This window comes from Contarinia nasturtii, unplaced genomic scaffold (assembly GCF_009176525.2).
Source record: "Contarinia nasturtii isolate CC-2019 unplaced genomic scaffold, AAFC_CNas_1.1 Cnas_scaffold_129, whole genome shotgun sequence".
NCBI lineage: Eukaryota > Metazoa > Arthropoda > Insecta > Diptera > Cecidomyiidae > Contarinia > Contarinia nasturtii.
In genome coordinates this window covers 2,689,827-2,707,478 of record NW_022197486.1, presented here as the reverse complement: position 1 = coordinate 2,707,478, position 17,652 = coordinate 2,689,827, and the positions used below count along the sequence as shown (strand labels likewise).

General features: G+C 33.9%; 1 protein-coding gene across 5 annotated transcripts in view; it reads left to right on the top strand.

Annotated features, from left to right (window-relative positions):
- LOC116351026 (muscle M-line assembly protein unc-89) overlaps positions 1-5,904 on the top strand; it is a 40,919-nt gene extending 35,015 nt beyond the window's left edge. For 3 of the 5 annotated variants that reach the window (XM_031783057.1, XM_031783062.1, XM_031783077.1), the window contains 7 exons: positions 666-940; positions 1,053-1,488; positions 1,562-1,665; positions 1,753-1,933; positions 2,019-2,179; positions 2,267-2,546; positions 3,248-5,904. In XM_031783057.1, coding sequence (XP_031638917.1) covers positions 666-940; positions 1,053-1,488; positions 1,562-1,665; positions 1,753-1,933; positions 2,019-2,179; positions 2,267-2,546; positions 3,248-5,173 — 3,363 coding nt within the window. In that variant the 3' untranslated portion in view covers positions 5,174-5,904. The remainder of the gene's footprint in view (positions 1-665; positions 941-1,052; positions 1,489-1,561; positions 1,666-1,752; positions 1,934-2,018; positions 2,180-2,266; positions 2,547-3,247) is intronic. The other 2 variants (XM_031783084.1, XM_031783071.1) reach the window with 2 other exon arrangements.
- Positions 5,905-17,652: the final 11,748 nt, after the last annotated feature.

Below are 17,652 nucleotides of genomic sequence, written 5' to 3'. Positions count from 1 at the left end.
TGTGATGTATAAAACCAGAAAGAAAAAGAAGAAGTAGCCAAACAAATAATCAAGTATTAAAGTTAGAGAGAGAGTTTGGTGCACCTAATAAATGTGTTTAAATGTTAAGACAGTGCAGACGAATGGTTGATCGGTAATGAAAATGTTAGCCAAACGATCATTTACGCTAAACATTTGCGAATAATAATCCGATGAACTTACCGAAGATTCCGGTTGGTTTACAATCGACACATGCTCCAATGCTATTGCAATCACTCTCTAACCTTTTGAATTATATTATTAAAATGGAAAATTGAATGCAATGAAATGCGATATACGCAGAATAATTTAATACCAATATTAGCGGTGGTGGGTATGATTTGAATGAAATGAAATTGACAAATGTGTAATTAAACACTGTGAACGGTGTATATGATCATATATACACATATGCATAATATTTGCGAATCGCAAGACAAAACCTCAAAGTCATCAAAATAATGAGTAGAATTCGTGTGATGACAGTCATCGAATGACAGTTGATTTGATCGGTTTGCTTTTGCGTTGTGTTTAATCGATTTATTGCTAGACTTTTACATTAAAGATTTTTCGCATTAAATGCACTTTAAGTTTCGAAACGGATGGATTCAATTTTGTTTGTTTATTTATTTGTTTACAATAAATAGGGTCACGTATTGACTGAAAGTGAAGACATTGAAATAAAAATCGGCAACGGATCGTCAATGCTACTATTGACAAACATTCAAGCCGATCAAAGTGGTAAATATACGGTTGAAGTGATGAATTTACATAATTGCGATGTTGCAGCGGCTTCGGTTGCCGTTGAAAGTACACCAGACCCGCCAAGTGGTCGACCGTGCATTTCTCAAGGAGTTGATCGTGTATCGATCGCATGGTGTGGCCCACCATATGATGGAGGTTGCATTATCACTGGTTTTATGTAAGAGTTTTCTCTCTTTGCCTTTGGATTTACCGTTTCATCTTAAACTCAATTTTCCAATTTCAATTTTTCTCTCTCTCTCTCTCCCTCTCCCGATAATAATATATTTTAGCCTTGAAGTACAGCAGGGAGAGCACGAATGGCAAGAATATGCAACAATTGTTGACAGTTTGGCATATACAATCAAAGATTTACAACCAGGAAATGCATATCGATTTCGTGTACGAGCTGAAAATGTTCATGGTCGCAGCGAACCAAGTTTGTGCAGCGATGTTGTTATGATAAATGCCAACAATGGCCACAATAAAATTGCTAACATTTTATCGACGATGAATATGACCAATGAAAATCCGGAAATAAATGAAGATTCAATTGATGGCAACGAAATTATTGTTCGACAGGGTGGTGATTTTAAAGCGAGATTTATTTTGGAAGAGGAACTTGGTAAAGGTCGATTTGGTGTCGTACATCGTGTGGTCGAACGCGAAACCGGTCAAGTGTTGGCGGCTAAAATTGTAAAGTGTATCAAAGCAAAAGATAAATTAAAGGTAAAAAGAAAACATCGAATGCAAATTCATTTTATGTGGTTGCCTCAACGGTGATTTTGATTTTTATTCAAAGATTCAAGAAGAAATTTCCATAATGCGAGCACTTCGACATCCGAAACTTCTTCAATTGGCGGCCGCATTTGAAACAACCCGTGAAATGATTATGGTCATGGAATAGTAAGTTTTAAATTGAAACTTTCAATTGAATGTTGAATCGGAAGTAATTATTGAACATTTCTTTGTGGTAATTCATTTTTTTTATAGCATAACCGGCGGTGAGCTCTTCGAACGTGTTGTGGCTGATGATTTTACATTGACCGAACACGATTGTATTCTATTTATTCGTCAAATATGCGAGGGTGTTGATTACATGCACTCTCAATCAATCGTACATTTGGATTTGAAGCCAGAAAATATTATGTGTCACACACGAACGAGTCACAAAGTAAGTATTATTATTATGTATGAAAATATTGAACGGCTCAATTTAATTCCACCACTGGTTAATTGAAAATTGTTGTCAATCGCAGGTAAAAATTATTGATTTTGGATTGGCGCAACGAATTGAAAGCGATAGTCCCATTCGTGTCATGTTCGGAACGCCAGAATTCATAAGTCCGGAGATTTTGAATTATGAACCGATCGGATTCAAGTCAGACATGTGGAGCGTTGGCGTTATTTGTTACGTTTTGTAAGTGTGCATTTGCAAAACAATGAATTGTGAGAAGAGAAAAAAAACCATACAATATCTTTTTTTCTTTGAAATTATTTGTTGTAGATTGTCTGGCCTTTCACCATTCATGGGTGACTCAGATGTGGACACATTTGCGAATATTACTCGAGCTGATTATGATTTTGATGATGAAGCATTTGAAACGGTAACACAGAATGCTAAAGATTTCATTTCCAGTTTGTTGGTGCATAGAAAGGAGGAGCGATTATCGGCCAAACAATGTTTGGAATCAACATGGTTATCACAACAAAATGATGATTCATCAAGTAAAATACGTATTTGTACAGATAAACTAAAGAAGTTCATTATTCGCCGTAAATGGCAGGTTTGTATCTACAATTCTCTAATTTCATGCGTCTCAACAATTTTGGGGTTTTTTCGTGTGTTTTATCAAGTTTGGATTTTGTTTCTTTTCTGAAAATAACATTTACCTTATCAAGCTACGATGAAGCAAAAGAACTAATAGATTCAAAACGATAAGAATACTATGGCATGAGAATGTCATAAATTGGATTGATTCCGAAACACAATTTTTTTTTCTCCAATATTATCTAAACTGTCATTTGTTTGTGTTTATGACCTTGTCCGTGCACCTAGAAAAAGAAAAAAAACACTTGGTCGTTCTATTTGGATCTACTTAGTTCTCGTACTGATAATAGATAGCAAAAATGTAGTATTGTTTCATAAATATCGGTATTTTAATCATTTCGATCGGTATCAACACCATAATAATCCAAAGAATATCTGTTAATATTCTGGAAACATTACATGACACAAAAGTGGTTGTCAGTGTACTTTTGCATTGGGTACAATCTGTTTTCCATGAAACAAAAAAAAGACATTTATGATTATGATGCCGTCATTACGGAAACAATCAAAACCATATACCGTTTCGATATAAATTTATTGCATGTGCTCATTGTTGTAATTTCTTCTCTTTTTTTCATGAACCATATTTTGCTTACTTATTATTTTATGTTGCAATTTTATGTGTGTTTTTGATTTGTCAATACTAACTGATAATAGAAAACTGGAAATGCAATTCGTGCCTTGGGACGCATGGCTACACTGTCGGCCAATTCTCGTCGAAACTCATCCACATCGACGGTTGCAAATAGTCCACGGCCATCAAATGGTAACGGAAATCACGTAACGGAATCATTAAAACCATCAATGCTGCCATTAAATGAAGAAGAAATAATATCCGAACCAATTCCATTGCCTCCGCCGCCAAACGCACAAAAGCTATCAACTGATCAAATCGATAATATGAACGACGGTCAGTTGCATACAGTGATTGATCAGTTGCCGGTCATGTTGTCCAACGGATCGAAGGAAAAATGTGAAAAACTCAAAACATGCACCGAACGAAGTGACAGTGGATTCAGTGAATGTTCAAACATTAGTAATGGAAATGCATCGAGCAATGGTGCTCATGCATCGTCAAATGTAACCGCAACGCATCCATTGTTTGATAAAATCAATTCGATCTTAGAAGAAAAATCGAATAATGATCAGTCTCAGCGTGATTGCAGTGCAAATAATGTGAAAGAATTCAATGGTATGGTATCGGTGAATATGTTAAAACTGAAATTAGAAAAAATGGCCGAGGCTCATCAAGAAAGCAAAGTATTTGTTCAAACGCATAAGAAATCAGTAAAAAAACTATCAGCACCACATGTTGTTGAGTCAAATGATTCAATGGAAGAAACAAAAATCGAACAAAAAATGGATTCACAACAAATGCGCACATCGTACTCATTTGATTTTGACGATGTTGATTTCACACAAGATGCAGAAGATCAACCGAAATCGTTGCCAATAAAACCGGCACAAAAATCATTGATGCGTTCGGCAAGTTTGCATCAAAAGCGTATCGTTGAAAAGGAACCAATTATGAGATCTGATTTTACAAATACCGTTAAAATGCGTAAAAAGAGCCTTGAAAGCAGTGCATCTCGTGAAAAACAACCGCATTCACAACGCATCCTACTCGAACAATCAGGTAAGGTATCAAAACTATTGCGTCGTTTCGATTCACAAAATTCATCACCAAATGATGATACAAATTCAACATCGGAACCAATAATTCAAACACCCGACATTGATGTTTTGGCGAACGAGATGAAAATGGATGACATTATCAAAGTGGACACATCAAAACATGATAATGAAATAATTGAAATTCTTAGCACACCAATGGCAGCAGCAGCACAACCATCCTCGCCGTTGCCATCGTCGAAGACACGAAAATCACCATCGAAAATTGCAAAACCGATCGTAAGTAGTAGTGGTAGCATGAAACGAATTGTTGCAAGTAAACTTGAATATACTAATACAAAAACGTGTGTAACCAGCATGGAAGTGAAAGTTTCATCACAACGTCATTCGCCTACTAAATTTGCTAATGCACAAAATATGTCTGTAAATCGCGCCACCCCAAAAGCCATTTCAAATCAATTAAAAAATTCGAATTCACTAAAAAAAATGCAAAAATCTACACCAGTTGATGCATCAACAGTTGCCGGTCAGCGTACATCGCGTAGCAACAACAACGCAACAACCAACAAAACATCAGCCTATTCAAGTTTTAATCGAACATCGCCAGTACGCTTAAGCGGACGCGTAAAAGAGGTTACGGATCGTTTGTCAGCACCTAAAGCAGCAATTGCCATGGAATCGACGCCAATTCGAGACCGTCTTGCTGTTAAACATCCAGCCAAAAATTCAAATTTAAAACATTCAATGGCAAATTCGGTTGCACATCAACACCATCAAATGACAATGAGCGGCACCATTGAACAGCATATTGTAACTGTTGCCGAAGCAGTTATCGAAACCGAACATCATGTTGAACATTCGGTTAATGGCAAAATTGACGGAACCTTCACATTAAAAAGTAAAATGAACGAAAATTTCCGAAAAGCATCGGCTTTTTGGAAAGCAACTTAACTCTTCAAAACGACATAACGAATCGACAATATAGTCCAATAATAAAGGATTGGTGTCCTAGTCATTAAGTTTTTCATACTTTTTTTTTGATAGATATTAAACGAAATTTTTCTGATCGAGACATTTTTTTTTATCGAAAATTGAGAAAGAAGTGACAATGCATCTTTTTTTAAAAATAAAACGCCATTTATCAAGTTCAATTGGTATACCGATTCAACGGTACATAGAGTGCCGAATTTCATCTATCAAAATAAAAATCATCACACTATTTATAAATGCATATCGATTGTGACGATCGTTTAACGATAATGTTTTATTGAAACGATGAATTGTTTACCCATTTATTGAAACCGAATATTATATTTAAAAAGAAAAAAAAAAAGAAATTAAAAAAAAGTCCTGAAATATATTATATGGAGAATTAATTATCTGATTTAAGTTTTTTTAAACGCATTCGAATTGAAAATTGAATCAAAAAATGACGTCTTGGCCCTGAATCCGTTAAAAGAGTGATTGCAAGAATTTTCCTCTCTCGCTCGAAAACCCAATATCAACATGGAACGTCAATTCTATATTATTATTATTATTTTTATCAACAATATTCTGCGTATTTATTGTAAAAAAAATCATTTTATGCGGTCTTCATAATCAATTTTTATTGTTCAATTATGATTATTATTTATAAATAACATAAATACTTTGCAAATACACATACAGTTCTTCTATTGATATATGTTTTTTTTTTCCTTCGTTGTATTGTTCTTTTGGCTTGATTTCTCAAACGTCTTTCATGTGAAATTAATTTGCTTCCAATGATGCGGTAAAGACCCTTCTTGTTTCCAGTCTTTCGCATTCATCGTTCTCCCCCTTTTTTCCTTCCAAAAGTCGTTCTATTGTCGCTTTATTATGTTTTCACTCCTTCCATGAGCACCCCACTCCCATCAACCGAACAATGGAATCAAATAGTTGCAGTGAACAATAAGACTACAAAAACCGAAAAATCTCGTCAAAAACTTTGGCATTGTTTTACTTTTTCTTGGTTTATGCACTGAACACTTTTGCCGGGTTTTTATACATCGGCTAAAAGAAAATGAAGAAGAGAAAAACTTGCAGTACAAAACAATGTGCCTTCGGGTGTTGCAGGTATGTATACTGGATCGTTGAGTTTTCATGGTAAACTAATTTAAGACACAGGATATCATCATATTATTTTGTCACCGATCCAATTAAACAAGAGCTCTGCTTACCGACCAAATAAAAGTCAAAGAAAAGACACCGAACAAATGGCGCAAAAACAACAAATATACGCAACATTAATTTAATAGAGAAAACCGTTGTAACTTATTGAACATCTTTTGAAAGACGGTAAATAGATTGATTGTGCACAATGATTTAGTAGTAACGGTAAGTTGAAGAAAGCAAAGAGAGTAGAGGGAAATGTTGAAAAAAAAAATAAGTAAAGTTTTACCAACCAAAAAATATTCGTAACATTTTGCACATACATTCGTTTCAGAGAGAACGAGACGTAAACTCATTAGCACATATAGTTGTAATGCTCCGTTCATTTAGTCTCTGTGATATAAACGTATACACAGATAAGAAAAGTTCGCTTTCATTTATTTAGAACAAAGACAACGAAATGAACAACAGCTAAGCGGCTCCTTATGTGTATATGATGTGTCAAGAGAGTACTGTGTTTCAAATGTGAATCAATACATAGACGATTGATCTTGCTATAGCATTTCCAGGGCTGTGTAAAAATTATAGTCGATTTTTTTCAGGGCTGTATTTTTTAAATTTATAATTGACAATATTGAAACGAAAAAAATAAAAATAAATTCATTTAATGGCTTAATGTTGAGTAAAAAAATAAAATAAAAACTACATTAAATTATTACGTTCATTTAGCCACTGCTCACAAACTCAAATACACTAACGTTGTGAAACTTTAACTGTGCAAAATAATGTTTAATGAGAAAGTGAGACGCGCACATGTAAACAACAGAGTATTCGGTTTGTATGTCAACGCAATCGCATAAAGCTTGTTTCCTTTTTTTATTATTTTTGCCATTCCAAGCTTGTAAAACGTAATGTATTGTAGCAAAGACAATATTACCGACTAACGATAAATTGGTTGATAGTGGTGAATATAATGGACATAAAATTGAACAAAGAACAGGACGATGCGATTTTATGTTTAAGGAATCAATGTCCAAAAACTTATTATTGTCTAGACATACTATTGTGGACAAAAAAAACCGGTAATTTATTAACAAAATGAAACCTCTTTATTTATTCTTCAAAATCGATTTCGTCGCCTTCAAAGTAATCCCCCCCGGCTGCAATGCACATACGCCAACGTTTTTTCCAGTCCTCGAAACAGTGTGTGAAGTCACTTTCTGGTATAGCCTTCAAAACACGTAGCGATTCGCGTTGAATCTCTTCTATCGACTCAAAACGGTGTCCCCGGAGTGGTCTTTTGAGTGTAGAAAATAGCCAAAAGTCACACGGTGCTAAGTCAGGCGAATAGAGTGGTTGCGGAACGATATGAGTTGAATTTTTGGCAAAATGATCACGAATAATTAATGCATTATGAGCCGGTGCATTATCGTGATGCAAAAACCACGAGTTGTCTGTCCATAATTCCAGCCGCTTTTTCCGAATTGCTTCACGCAAACGACGCATAACACCCAAATTATATGACAAATGCACTTTATGTACCGATTCCACGACCAATTCCAACAAAGATGTGATAAATTGCTATGGATTTTCCGGTAAACAATTTCATATCAACTGTTTAATTACAGATAATGGTAATTACAATAAATCGATTGTAAATTATCTAGTTACAACTAAGAATTTACAGTGATATTGCGGTATAGTATATGTTTGACCTTTACGGTAAATGGCATCGCATCAACTCTCGTGAATAGTGCCAAAAATCATATCGGAAATTCGATCCTCTATTCAACCTTAATTGGAACATTCACAACACAAAACATAAAAAATTATTTATTTATCATTTATTAAGCATGCACATTTTTATGTTTACACTCTATTTAGAAAGAATATTTGTCAGTTCAAGTCGTCTTTATCTTCAAACAGACTCTGTTTAAACACAGAGAACACAGAGTACCCTTTGCGCTCTTCGTCTCTGTCTATGTACAAGCAGAGTCGTGCGTTTGCAATGTAGCGTGCACGCAACGAAATAAGACTTATTTCTAAGTATTATAAATAAATATCTTACTATAAATATACCGCGATAGTCCCTGCCAAATGTTGTTGTTGATATCGATGCAAACAGTACCGATGTGATTGACTCTGTTGATAACATCCCTGCGACATGACAGTGTATTGCAAAAAGTGACATGGTGGCGCCATGTACAACATGGTGGTGAAAGAACAAATTTTCATGTAAGAGCATGTACGACCACATTATTGATGTTAGTTGTTATCAACTTGGATGAAATAATTTGTGGTCGCAAATGCAAAATGTGCGTGGTCGCAAAGAGTGATCATAAAATTTATCTATTTTCAAAAATAAAATGTTTACAATTAGAAAGATTCCTTGCGATTTCATTATTTTTGTATTTAAAATTTATTTCGTTTAAAAAAAAGTAGAAGAAAAAACAAATCGTCTATCACAGTGTGGTCGCAAATACGTTGTGTTGTCGCACATGCAAAGTTTGTTCTTTCACCACTATATTACAGGTACATGGCGCCACCATGTCACTTTTTTCATGTCGGGGGGATGGTTGATAACGAAAACAATCACACCAGCATAATTTCGATTCCGTGTGATATTATGACCACTGATGTTCCGACCGTGCATCCAAAGCCGAAGTTATTACCCAAGCGTCGTAGATCTGTCAGTCCATCGACTAGATTAAATGTGTCAAATTCACGCAAGAAGAAGGTGTCAAAGCCAACGAAAGTGACAAAGGCTAACTCAAAGCCTAATTCAATGCCAATCTCACATCTCCAGTCAAAAGTCGTTGGCAGGAATACTACAGCCACCTCAAATTCAAACATGAATTAGGCATTCCAAAGTGGCTAATTGTGATTTGGGGCATCGGGTCGGTCATACAATTGACTCAAAATTGTATAAAACAAAATAAAGACTCTTAATCAGTTCCACCATCCCGACGAACTGACAAAAATTCAAAAAACAAGAATCATGCCTCGTTCAAGCCACCAATTCTTGGTTGAAATAGACGAAAGTCACATCAAAGGCAAACAATGTCACCGAAAATTCCACCGATTGCCAACTTGTTGCAAATTTTGCGCGAGATTAACGAAGATATATTTGACCATGAAGACGATGCAATTATATTTGGTGAAATAGATGTACTGTATAAATTATACCAGGTTTTAGGTATTGACAATGTATTTGAAGATGACTCCGTTGAAGGAGCGCCATCTCTGAGTGATCGTGCAAAACAATGAAGCTTGCAAACTTCGCAAATTTCTCATATATTTTTTTCTTCAAATTTTATTTCAAAATTGTAAAAATTAAATAAGTTTTGCAATAGTAGCAACGAAAATAATTAATAGAATTTATTATAAATAAAAAAATTGAAGTAACAACACACAAATATTTTATATTATATTATTCTCGTGTTATGAGATAGCTTTAGAAATAGCATTTTGCAAATTAATGATGATTGTAAGTTTTATATATTACATATATATATATTAGGGTGGGTCAATTTTTTTGCATCAAAAGCTCATCGCGATTTTGGTTCTATGTGTCCTAACAAGCATTTTTGCCCTAGGAGGGTCGGGGGTCAAACCCCTTAACCCCTGATTTTTTGATCTGAAACCCAAAAATTGAAGCCGAATTTTGAAGAAAATGTTTTTTCCAGATGCCCTCCGAGACAATTTTCACAAAAAGTAAGATCCCCCCATTTGTATGTCAAATACTATGAGACTATGGGTTATTTTGTGAAAATTGTCTCGGAGGGGTTAAGGGGCTATGACCCCCTAGGGGTTGGGGGGAGTTCGAGGGCAGCTGACCCAAAAAATTTCTATCATCATTCTGAACAACTTTATAGAACATAATTTTTTAATCCGATGATAAAATCGACATCAACAGAAAAAAATTGGAAAAAAAAGAAGAAAACGACCATTTTTGCCAGTTTTTGTATGGAAATCGTAAAAAACCTTATGATATGGCAAAATAAATGTCAAAAATGGATTCCTCGACCCCAAAAACCCTCGCATACACATTTGGCTAGAGAAAAAATAATGTTTTTTTGAATTTTTAATACAATGTCTAAGTCGATTTTTGGGCGTTTTGGAAAATATCTTGATAGAAAAATTGGCTGGCTCGAAATTCATTTTAGACCTACGGTTCCTTGGGATGAAATGCCAGAATCGCGATGAGCACTTGAAGATTTTTTCGGCCCCCTACAAATTGACCAACCCTAATATATATATATTCAATTTGTGTGAGTTTAAAGTTTAATAATGCTCTATATAGTGGTACAACAAGATCAAACATCGTTAACATGGGACTTCGTTGACTATTCGGGTGCTCTTTTGAAATTATTCGAAAAAACCTGCCAAGTTGGTTCACGCGATGAACAGGTTGTTGATCCTGGCACTCATGGTAAATGTAATTTTTATATATATATTAATTTATTAAAAATTACAAAACACTATTATTTGCTGGCTACTCAACGTAAAAACGTGAAATGTATAATAATGACTGTTATTTTATATCGATGCTGAGACATCTGGCACAGAAATGGACGATTCGGTTGTTTATATTGGTGGTGCCACGCCAAAAAATCTCGAGCCAAAAGTCGAAGAAGGTAATAAGTTAGATTTGTAATTTAATTTAAACCCAAGCTAGAACTTTCTGTTTCTCAATCTTAATTATTGACAATCTTACTATTTTATAAAGACTATTTTGGTGACAAGTCTTCGGATAGTTTATATGCACGGAAACACCCAAAAGTTGGAAATCTAAGCCAGTTGGAGCACCAAAAATCAAAATGCTGTTCGATGCATCGACGAAATATGATTTGCATGGTTTGGAAAACGTCACTCGAAAGCTAGAATTTTAATGTTCAAACTCAAATATTTCAAAACAAGACCAAATTTCTCGCCGCTCGTTATAACTACGTTTGAAATTTAAAAATAAAACAATAAGATTAGCTATTGTGCTAACAAAAAAAGGCCTCTATTTTTCGCCATTTTAGACCCTTCACTTTACACATATGAACCAATATAGCTGAAAATTTGACAAGATGTTCTCTTTGAATACCATGTCTGGCGGACAAAAACTAGTTTTACGAACACAATTTTAATTATTATTTATCAATTTTGATCAATCTTAATATGTATCTATATCTTAACAAAGGTGTCGCTATAGTTGATGTGTATAAATGACAATCAACTGTCATTTAACTAGTTTGACAGCTTTCATCATTCATTGTGCAACATTAGCGAGTTGGTGTGTAATTAATTCGTCATAGCATCTTTATTTACAAATTGTGCTTTTTTTAACTTTATCGAAATTAATAATCGTTTAAATAAAACAAAACGTGTTGAGTGAGGCTAATAAAACTCTTTCTCTTTGTTTCGACGAAAAAAATACCAAAATAATGGAAACTAGACAACAATACGCGAAGAAGAACATGAACAAACAAATGGTAAATCATACTGCAAATCGAATGGATTATATGAATGGCCACTGAAAACGTACAGAAGAAGAAAGAAGAGTCAAGATAAAGTCCTTTTCACGAAATATAGCCAATTATGTTTTTTTTTTTTCATTTTCAAATCAGGCTACGGACAATGACGGTTCAATCAACGTTACACAACATTCTCTATCTCGCTCAAATATTGAAAATACGGACAATGAATAGGTATTTGTGTACAAAATCGTAAATCGTTTTAATCAAATTCATAAAATTCGCATCGGTATGAAAGTATATATATGCATTTGTTTTTATTTTTGTTATTAAAATAGATCGATCATCATGGCACATCCAGTCTTAGACGAAAGAGAAAAAACATTGAAAAGTCCAGCTTGCAAACGGGGGGTAAACGTGCACGTTCTATTGTACAGGTGCGTTCTTATTTTATTACTTTTCCGCACACATAGTGTAAGGTGAAAAGTATTGTAATCGGTCAAAATTTTGAAAACTTCAGAAACATGTTTTCTGGATGTTTCTGAGGTCAGAGAATCAAGCCGTTTTGAGCATGGTTTTTGTTAATCTGTACGTCGTACGTTGTACGTCGTACGCAAAATTTGTTAGCAAGATTGCGCTCATCTTAGAATCTTAATTCAAAATCTGACTTTACAGGATGATTGGGGGTCGCGAGGAATAGAAATCATTAGATTTTGAGCGACTTTGGTTGATGGAAAAAAATTTCATGTCTGGAGTGATACCTATGAAAAAGAGTCCAATTTTCGTCCAAAAGTCATACTTAATGTAGACTTAAACACTCAAAAATATGTATTGGGGGGTTTTTTGGCACGAAAAAACGGAATCCGACGTTAGTTTTGAGATACAATCAATTTTTGATACAATTTCCTTGAAAAAATCACAAAAAAATTGAATTTTTGTATGGGAGCCATATCTGTATGCTACCTTAATGACGTGAAACTTTGCACAGACTATTTCTTATACAAAAAAATAACATTCTGAAAGTTTGAAGAGATTTCAATTAAAAATAAAGGTACCTCCCATACAAAATTTTCAATTTTTGGCTCAAAAACAAATATTTTGTATGGGAGGTACTCTTAATTTTGGTTGAAATTTCTCCAAACCCTCCGAATGTTATTTTTTTGTGAAAAAAAAAAGACTGTGCAAAGTTTCACACCATTAAGGTAGCATACAGACATGGCTCCCATACAAAAATCCAAATTTTTTGTGACTTTAGTTATGAAAAGTGTTTCAAAAATAATTTTTATGGCAAAATTAACGTCATACATATTTTTTATAGTGTTTTGTTAGAAAATAGAATACTTTCAAATGTCGTACAAATGGGTTCATCATGAAAGTGTGAAAAATCTTTTCTCGGGTACTTCTGCCATTAAATTAAAGAATATTTCGTTGCCAAAGTTGGAACATATTTTTTGGTCTCGAACTTTACGCCGCTTGAATGGCTTGAAAAATCGAACAAATGTTATTTTGAACTTTCTTAATAAAATACGCAACTACCAACGTGCGGAAAAGTTCGTCTTACTCCCGTAAGACTCTTTATAATTGAATGATCGAATTGGGTGCAACATGCAGAAGAAGAAAACCAATTCTTTTCCACTAAACATAGCTAATTGTGTTTTTTTCTTTTATTTTGAAATAGGTTACAGAGAGTGACAATTCAAGTGATGATGTTCCACTTTCTCATTTTTTGCCACCTCGTTCAAACATTGTAATAGAACAGGTATGTATTTAGTGTTCGTTCGTTTATCTGGTTTTTCTCATCAAATAGATTTCATTTCGATCAAACAAGCACTTCATTTTTTTATTGTTTTGTTATACTGCCTCTCTCTCTCTCTCTCTCTCTCTCTCTCTCTCTAAAATCACTAAAAATTGTTTTTCTATGATCTCATAATTACCCTATAATTTCTTCAAATTATCAAAATATTTTTTTTTGTGAAAAAAGTTCATAAAAATCATCCATACCCAATTATAATGGAATAATTTTCATTTAATTTAGAAAATACCGTATTGTTTTCAATAATCAAAACACAAAAAAACAAAATTGCAACATTTTCAGTTTTGAATTGAACATCAACTGTTTATAACCGTTTAAACGGGGAGAATGCATGTGTGCGTGCATCCGTTTCGTATGCGTTAGCCGCACGAGTTCAGCATTTCTCAGCTCACAGCTATATGCTGAGCAGCAGCAAATCATGATACTCTGCAGCCGAATTTCATCTACGTTATCCGAATGTAGAAAAAAATGCATTCGTAAATGCTTGGGACAAATTTTCCGATCATATAGTCAAGTTCTTTGAAGATCCCTTTGGTACAGCCTTTAAATGTCCATGGTCTCACGATATTGCCCAGTTCTTGGCTCTTTTGAAAATGTTACCAACAAAAGCGGTTGGATCTAAAATGTCTGCCATTGAATCATCGTACAAGAAATCAGAACAAAAATTGATTGTTCTTCGCAAGGTATTGAAAAATGTAACTGTTTTATAAGTTACCAAAAATCAAAATGTTTATTTTATTTATAGCAAAATTGTGTATTAACCGAATGGGGAGAGAGAGAGAATAAATTTCCATACATTTTGGCATTCGGTGATTCAAAGAAGAAAATTACTCATTTCATGATCGAACTGGAACGCGAATTTATGAGCGTAAGAAAATTTTGATGATATTCTTTTATTGTTTTTAAATAATTGGTTTTATAATGGATTTTACAGATTTCACCTGACCTTACTATCATGGAGGCATTCGAACTTTATTTCAAGTTGCACAAAATCTTCAAAATGCAATGTGATCCACGTTTGGAACGATTTTTCAACTTTTTCGAGCATTATATCTTCAAAATTGAAATCGGCGCCATTGAATTTGAGAAAGAAGAGGTTGGCAAACGTAAATTTAAGCCAACATCAACCATGGAAATGTTGATTACTTATTTGAATGAAATCCAGTGATCTCAATTACATATAATGTTCAAGTAATTACAACTGATTACAGCATACAACAAAGTGCAAAATGATCGAGTCATGAACTATTCATTTAAAAATTCATTCATATTTATTTAATAAAAATAAAAATTTATTTCCAAACATTAACTTTATTTAAATCAACCGTAGCGGCCAAAATAAAATTCTTTCCATTTACAGTATATGAACCGCTTAGAATAAAAGTAGATAATGGTAAAAAGTTAAAAAAAAGCTCAATCATAAAGTGTTATGAAAATAATACTCAATAAAGGAAAAAAGTGAAAATAAAAGTCAAACACAATTTATGATCGATTTTTATTTTCACTTTTTTTCTTGATTGAGTATTATTATAACTCAATTTATGATTGAGATTTTTTTTCACCTTTTTCTTGATTGATTAGTGATTTTTCTAGTTGACCATTTAGTGGTGTTCGAGAATTGAGAAAAAAATGTCTTTTTTCTTTCACTTTTTGTGCTCTGTACCGAGTCTCCGAGAGTTTCATATAAACTTGCCTTGCAATAGTCAAATGACGCCTACTGATTCAATCACGATTGGTATTCGCTTACTATTCAATAGGCATCACATAGCAAGTTTATATGAAACTCTCGGAGACTTGGTATAGAGCACTCAAACAGTGAAAAAGAAAAGAATTAAAATTTTGGCGATCATCTGGTAGAATATCAGAAGGTACAAGACCATGAGTATCTTTAGAAACTGTATCGATCAAAATTCTTAAATGCGCAACCGACACTTGTTTCGATCCCATTAGTAGTCCAATTGATGGCTTCAGCATTCGATTTCTCAGTTTCGTAATATTGTGAACAGTATCTTGAACATACGAAATATCTTGTTCTTTTAATAAACGGGCCATAATATTAGTGGTTGTAGATTTCACAAAACATTTTAAACTGTGTTTCATAGCTGTGAACATTCTCGGGTCACCATCTGTGGACATTCCGATTACTTCAATTCCAAACCTAAGGAGTTTAAAAAAAATTAATCGTTTGAATTAATTCAATGGACAAACATTTTTAGAAAACTGACTTGGCTAGCTCGTTTCGTGTAGCTAGTACAGTGTAAACCAATGTCGATTTGGAATTATTTTTAATTTGTTGGTCGATATCAGCAACTGTTTTCGGATTAAAAGAAAAACTAGTAGGCATTCCTGTATGTTTATTGATTGGTAAAGTCAATCCGACAATTTGATTTGTTGTTGAATCGTAAGCAACTTTGGGTACAATGCCAGATCCATCTTCTGAAAGCCATACTTGTTTAGGGGCATTTATTTGCTCTAAATAACTGACCAACTCCTTGCATCTGAGTTCACCTTCAATAATTTTTGGCTTGTGTTTTCTTATGTAGCTCACTAAAGCAAATACAAAATATGCAGTGTATTTAGAAGGAAATATTTATGAATATACTCGAAATAATATTATATCTTACAAATTGTTCCCGATTGTGGAAATGGCAAATTTTTGCTTAATGTTTTATGCAGCTTTGCCGCATAACATGAAGGTATAAGTGGCGAAATATTGTAATACTTCGGAATATCGGTATTGTTTTGTTGAGTCACGATTTTGTTTATATGTCTTTAATAATTCATTCAAAATAAATGACGTGCTCTCCAACTTGAAACCAAAATCATCACTCTTAGGTATTGCATTAGACCGAAATTTTTCAACAATTGTTGGTACCTTTAATAAATACGTTCTATGTCCGGGCACTAAACGAAAACTTTCTTTAATATGATAGTATATGGGATCAGATTTTACGAAGTCGAGGTGATTTTCGGTAATGAATTTCTCAATTTCAACTATATTTTCAGTATTTAATCCAGATAGTGCAGACACACAATCATGACCACTTCGTTTTAGAATTTGTACCAGAATCTCGGGAACGGTTTCGAAATTTGATTTTGAGAATGCTTGAAAATGTGTCCAAAAATCGTACAGTTCATCCTATAAATTGTTGTTAAAATAAATTTGAACTCTTTTAAAAAGCATATTTTATTTAAATCACTGCGAGGCATAATTACCATTTTATTTTTGGGTTGTATGAAAAGAATGCGAATAATAATTAAATGTTCCCCTAGATGTTCACACTTTCTCTTTTTAGTATAACTCACATATTTGTTAACTTATATATGACATTTGAAACTTCATGCAGTATCTTTGTGTTATGCGCACGTCTCAACGTACGTATTTGCGATCATTTGTTCGTATACGGCATATACGCAAATATATGCATATACGGTGCTCAATTGTAATACTTGTTTAAAACACGTATATTTGCGTACGTATATTTTCGATAATTTCCCCTAGGAATTAAGACCGCGCGGACAAAATTCATTTTTCGATCGCGGTCTCATTTCATTTTCTAAAATGAATTTAGGCCGCGACAAAAATTCATGAATGAACATGTTGGTTGTTATTGCTCACTGACTGTACATCTCAAAGGCAAATCCAAATGTTGTCGCACTTTCAATTTCAGTTGGTCACACACAATAGTGTGATTTATGCTTTAGCTATGCAGAACAAAGGATAAGACTGTACAAAGGTGAAATGCAACTAAATGTAGCAGCATTGATGCTGCTCGCACAAACACATAAACATTTCACTTTCGTTTTCATCAACATCATAATTCTTAACGTGGGTTTTGCGTGTGTGTTTGTGATATATAGATTATATACCGTCTAACGCATACAGACACAGTTAAAAAATATTCAAATTCGCTGAAAGTCATTGACATTTCTTGGAATGTTTGCATAAAAACGTGCGTGTGTGTTTGTGTCTCATATCAGTCATTGACACTTCTCAGAACAGATTGGATAGCGAAAGATTACGG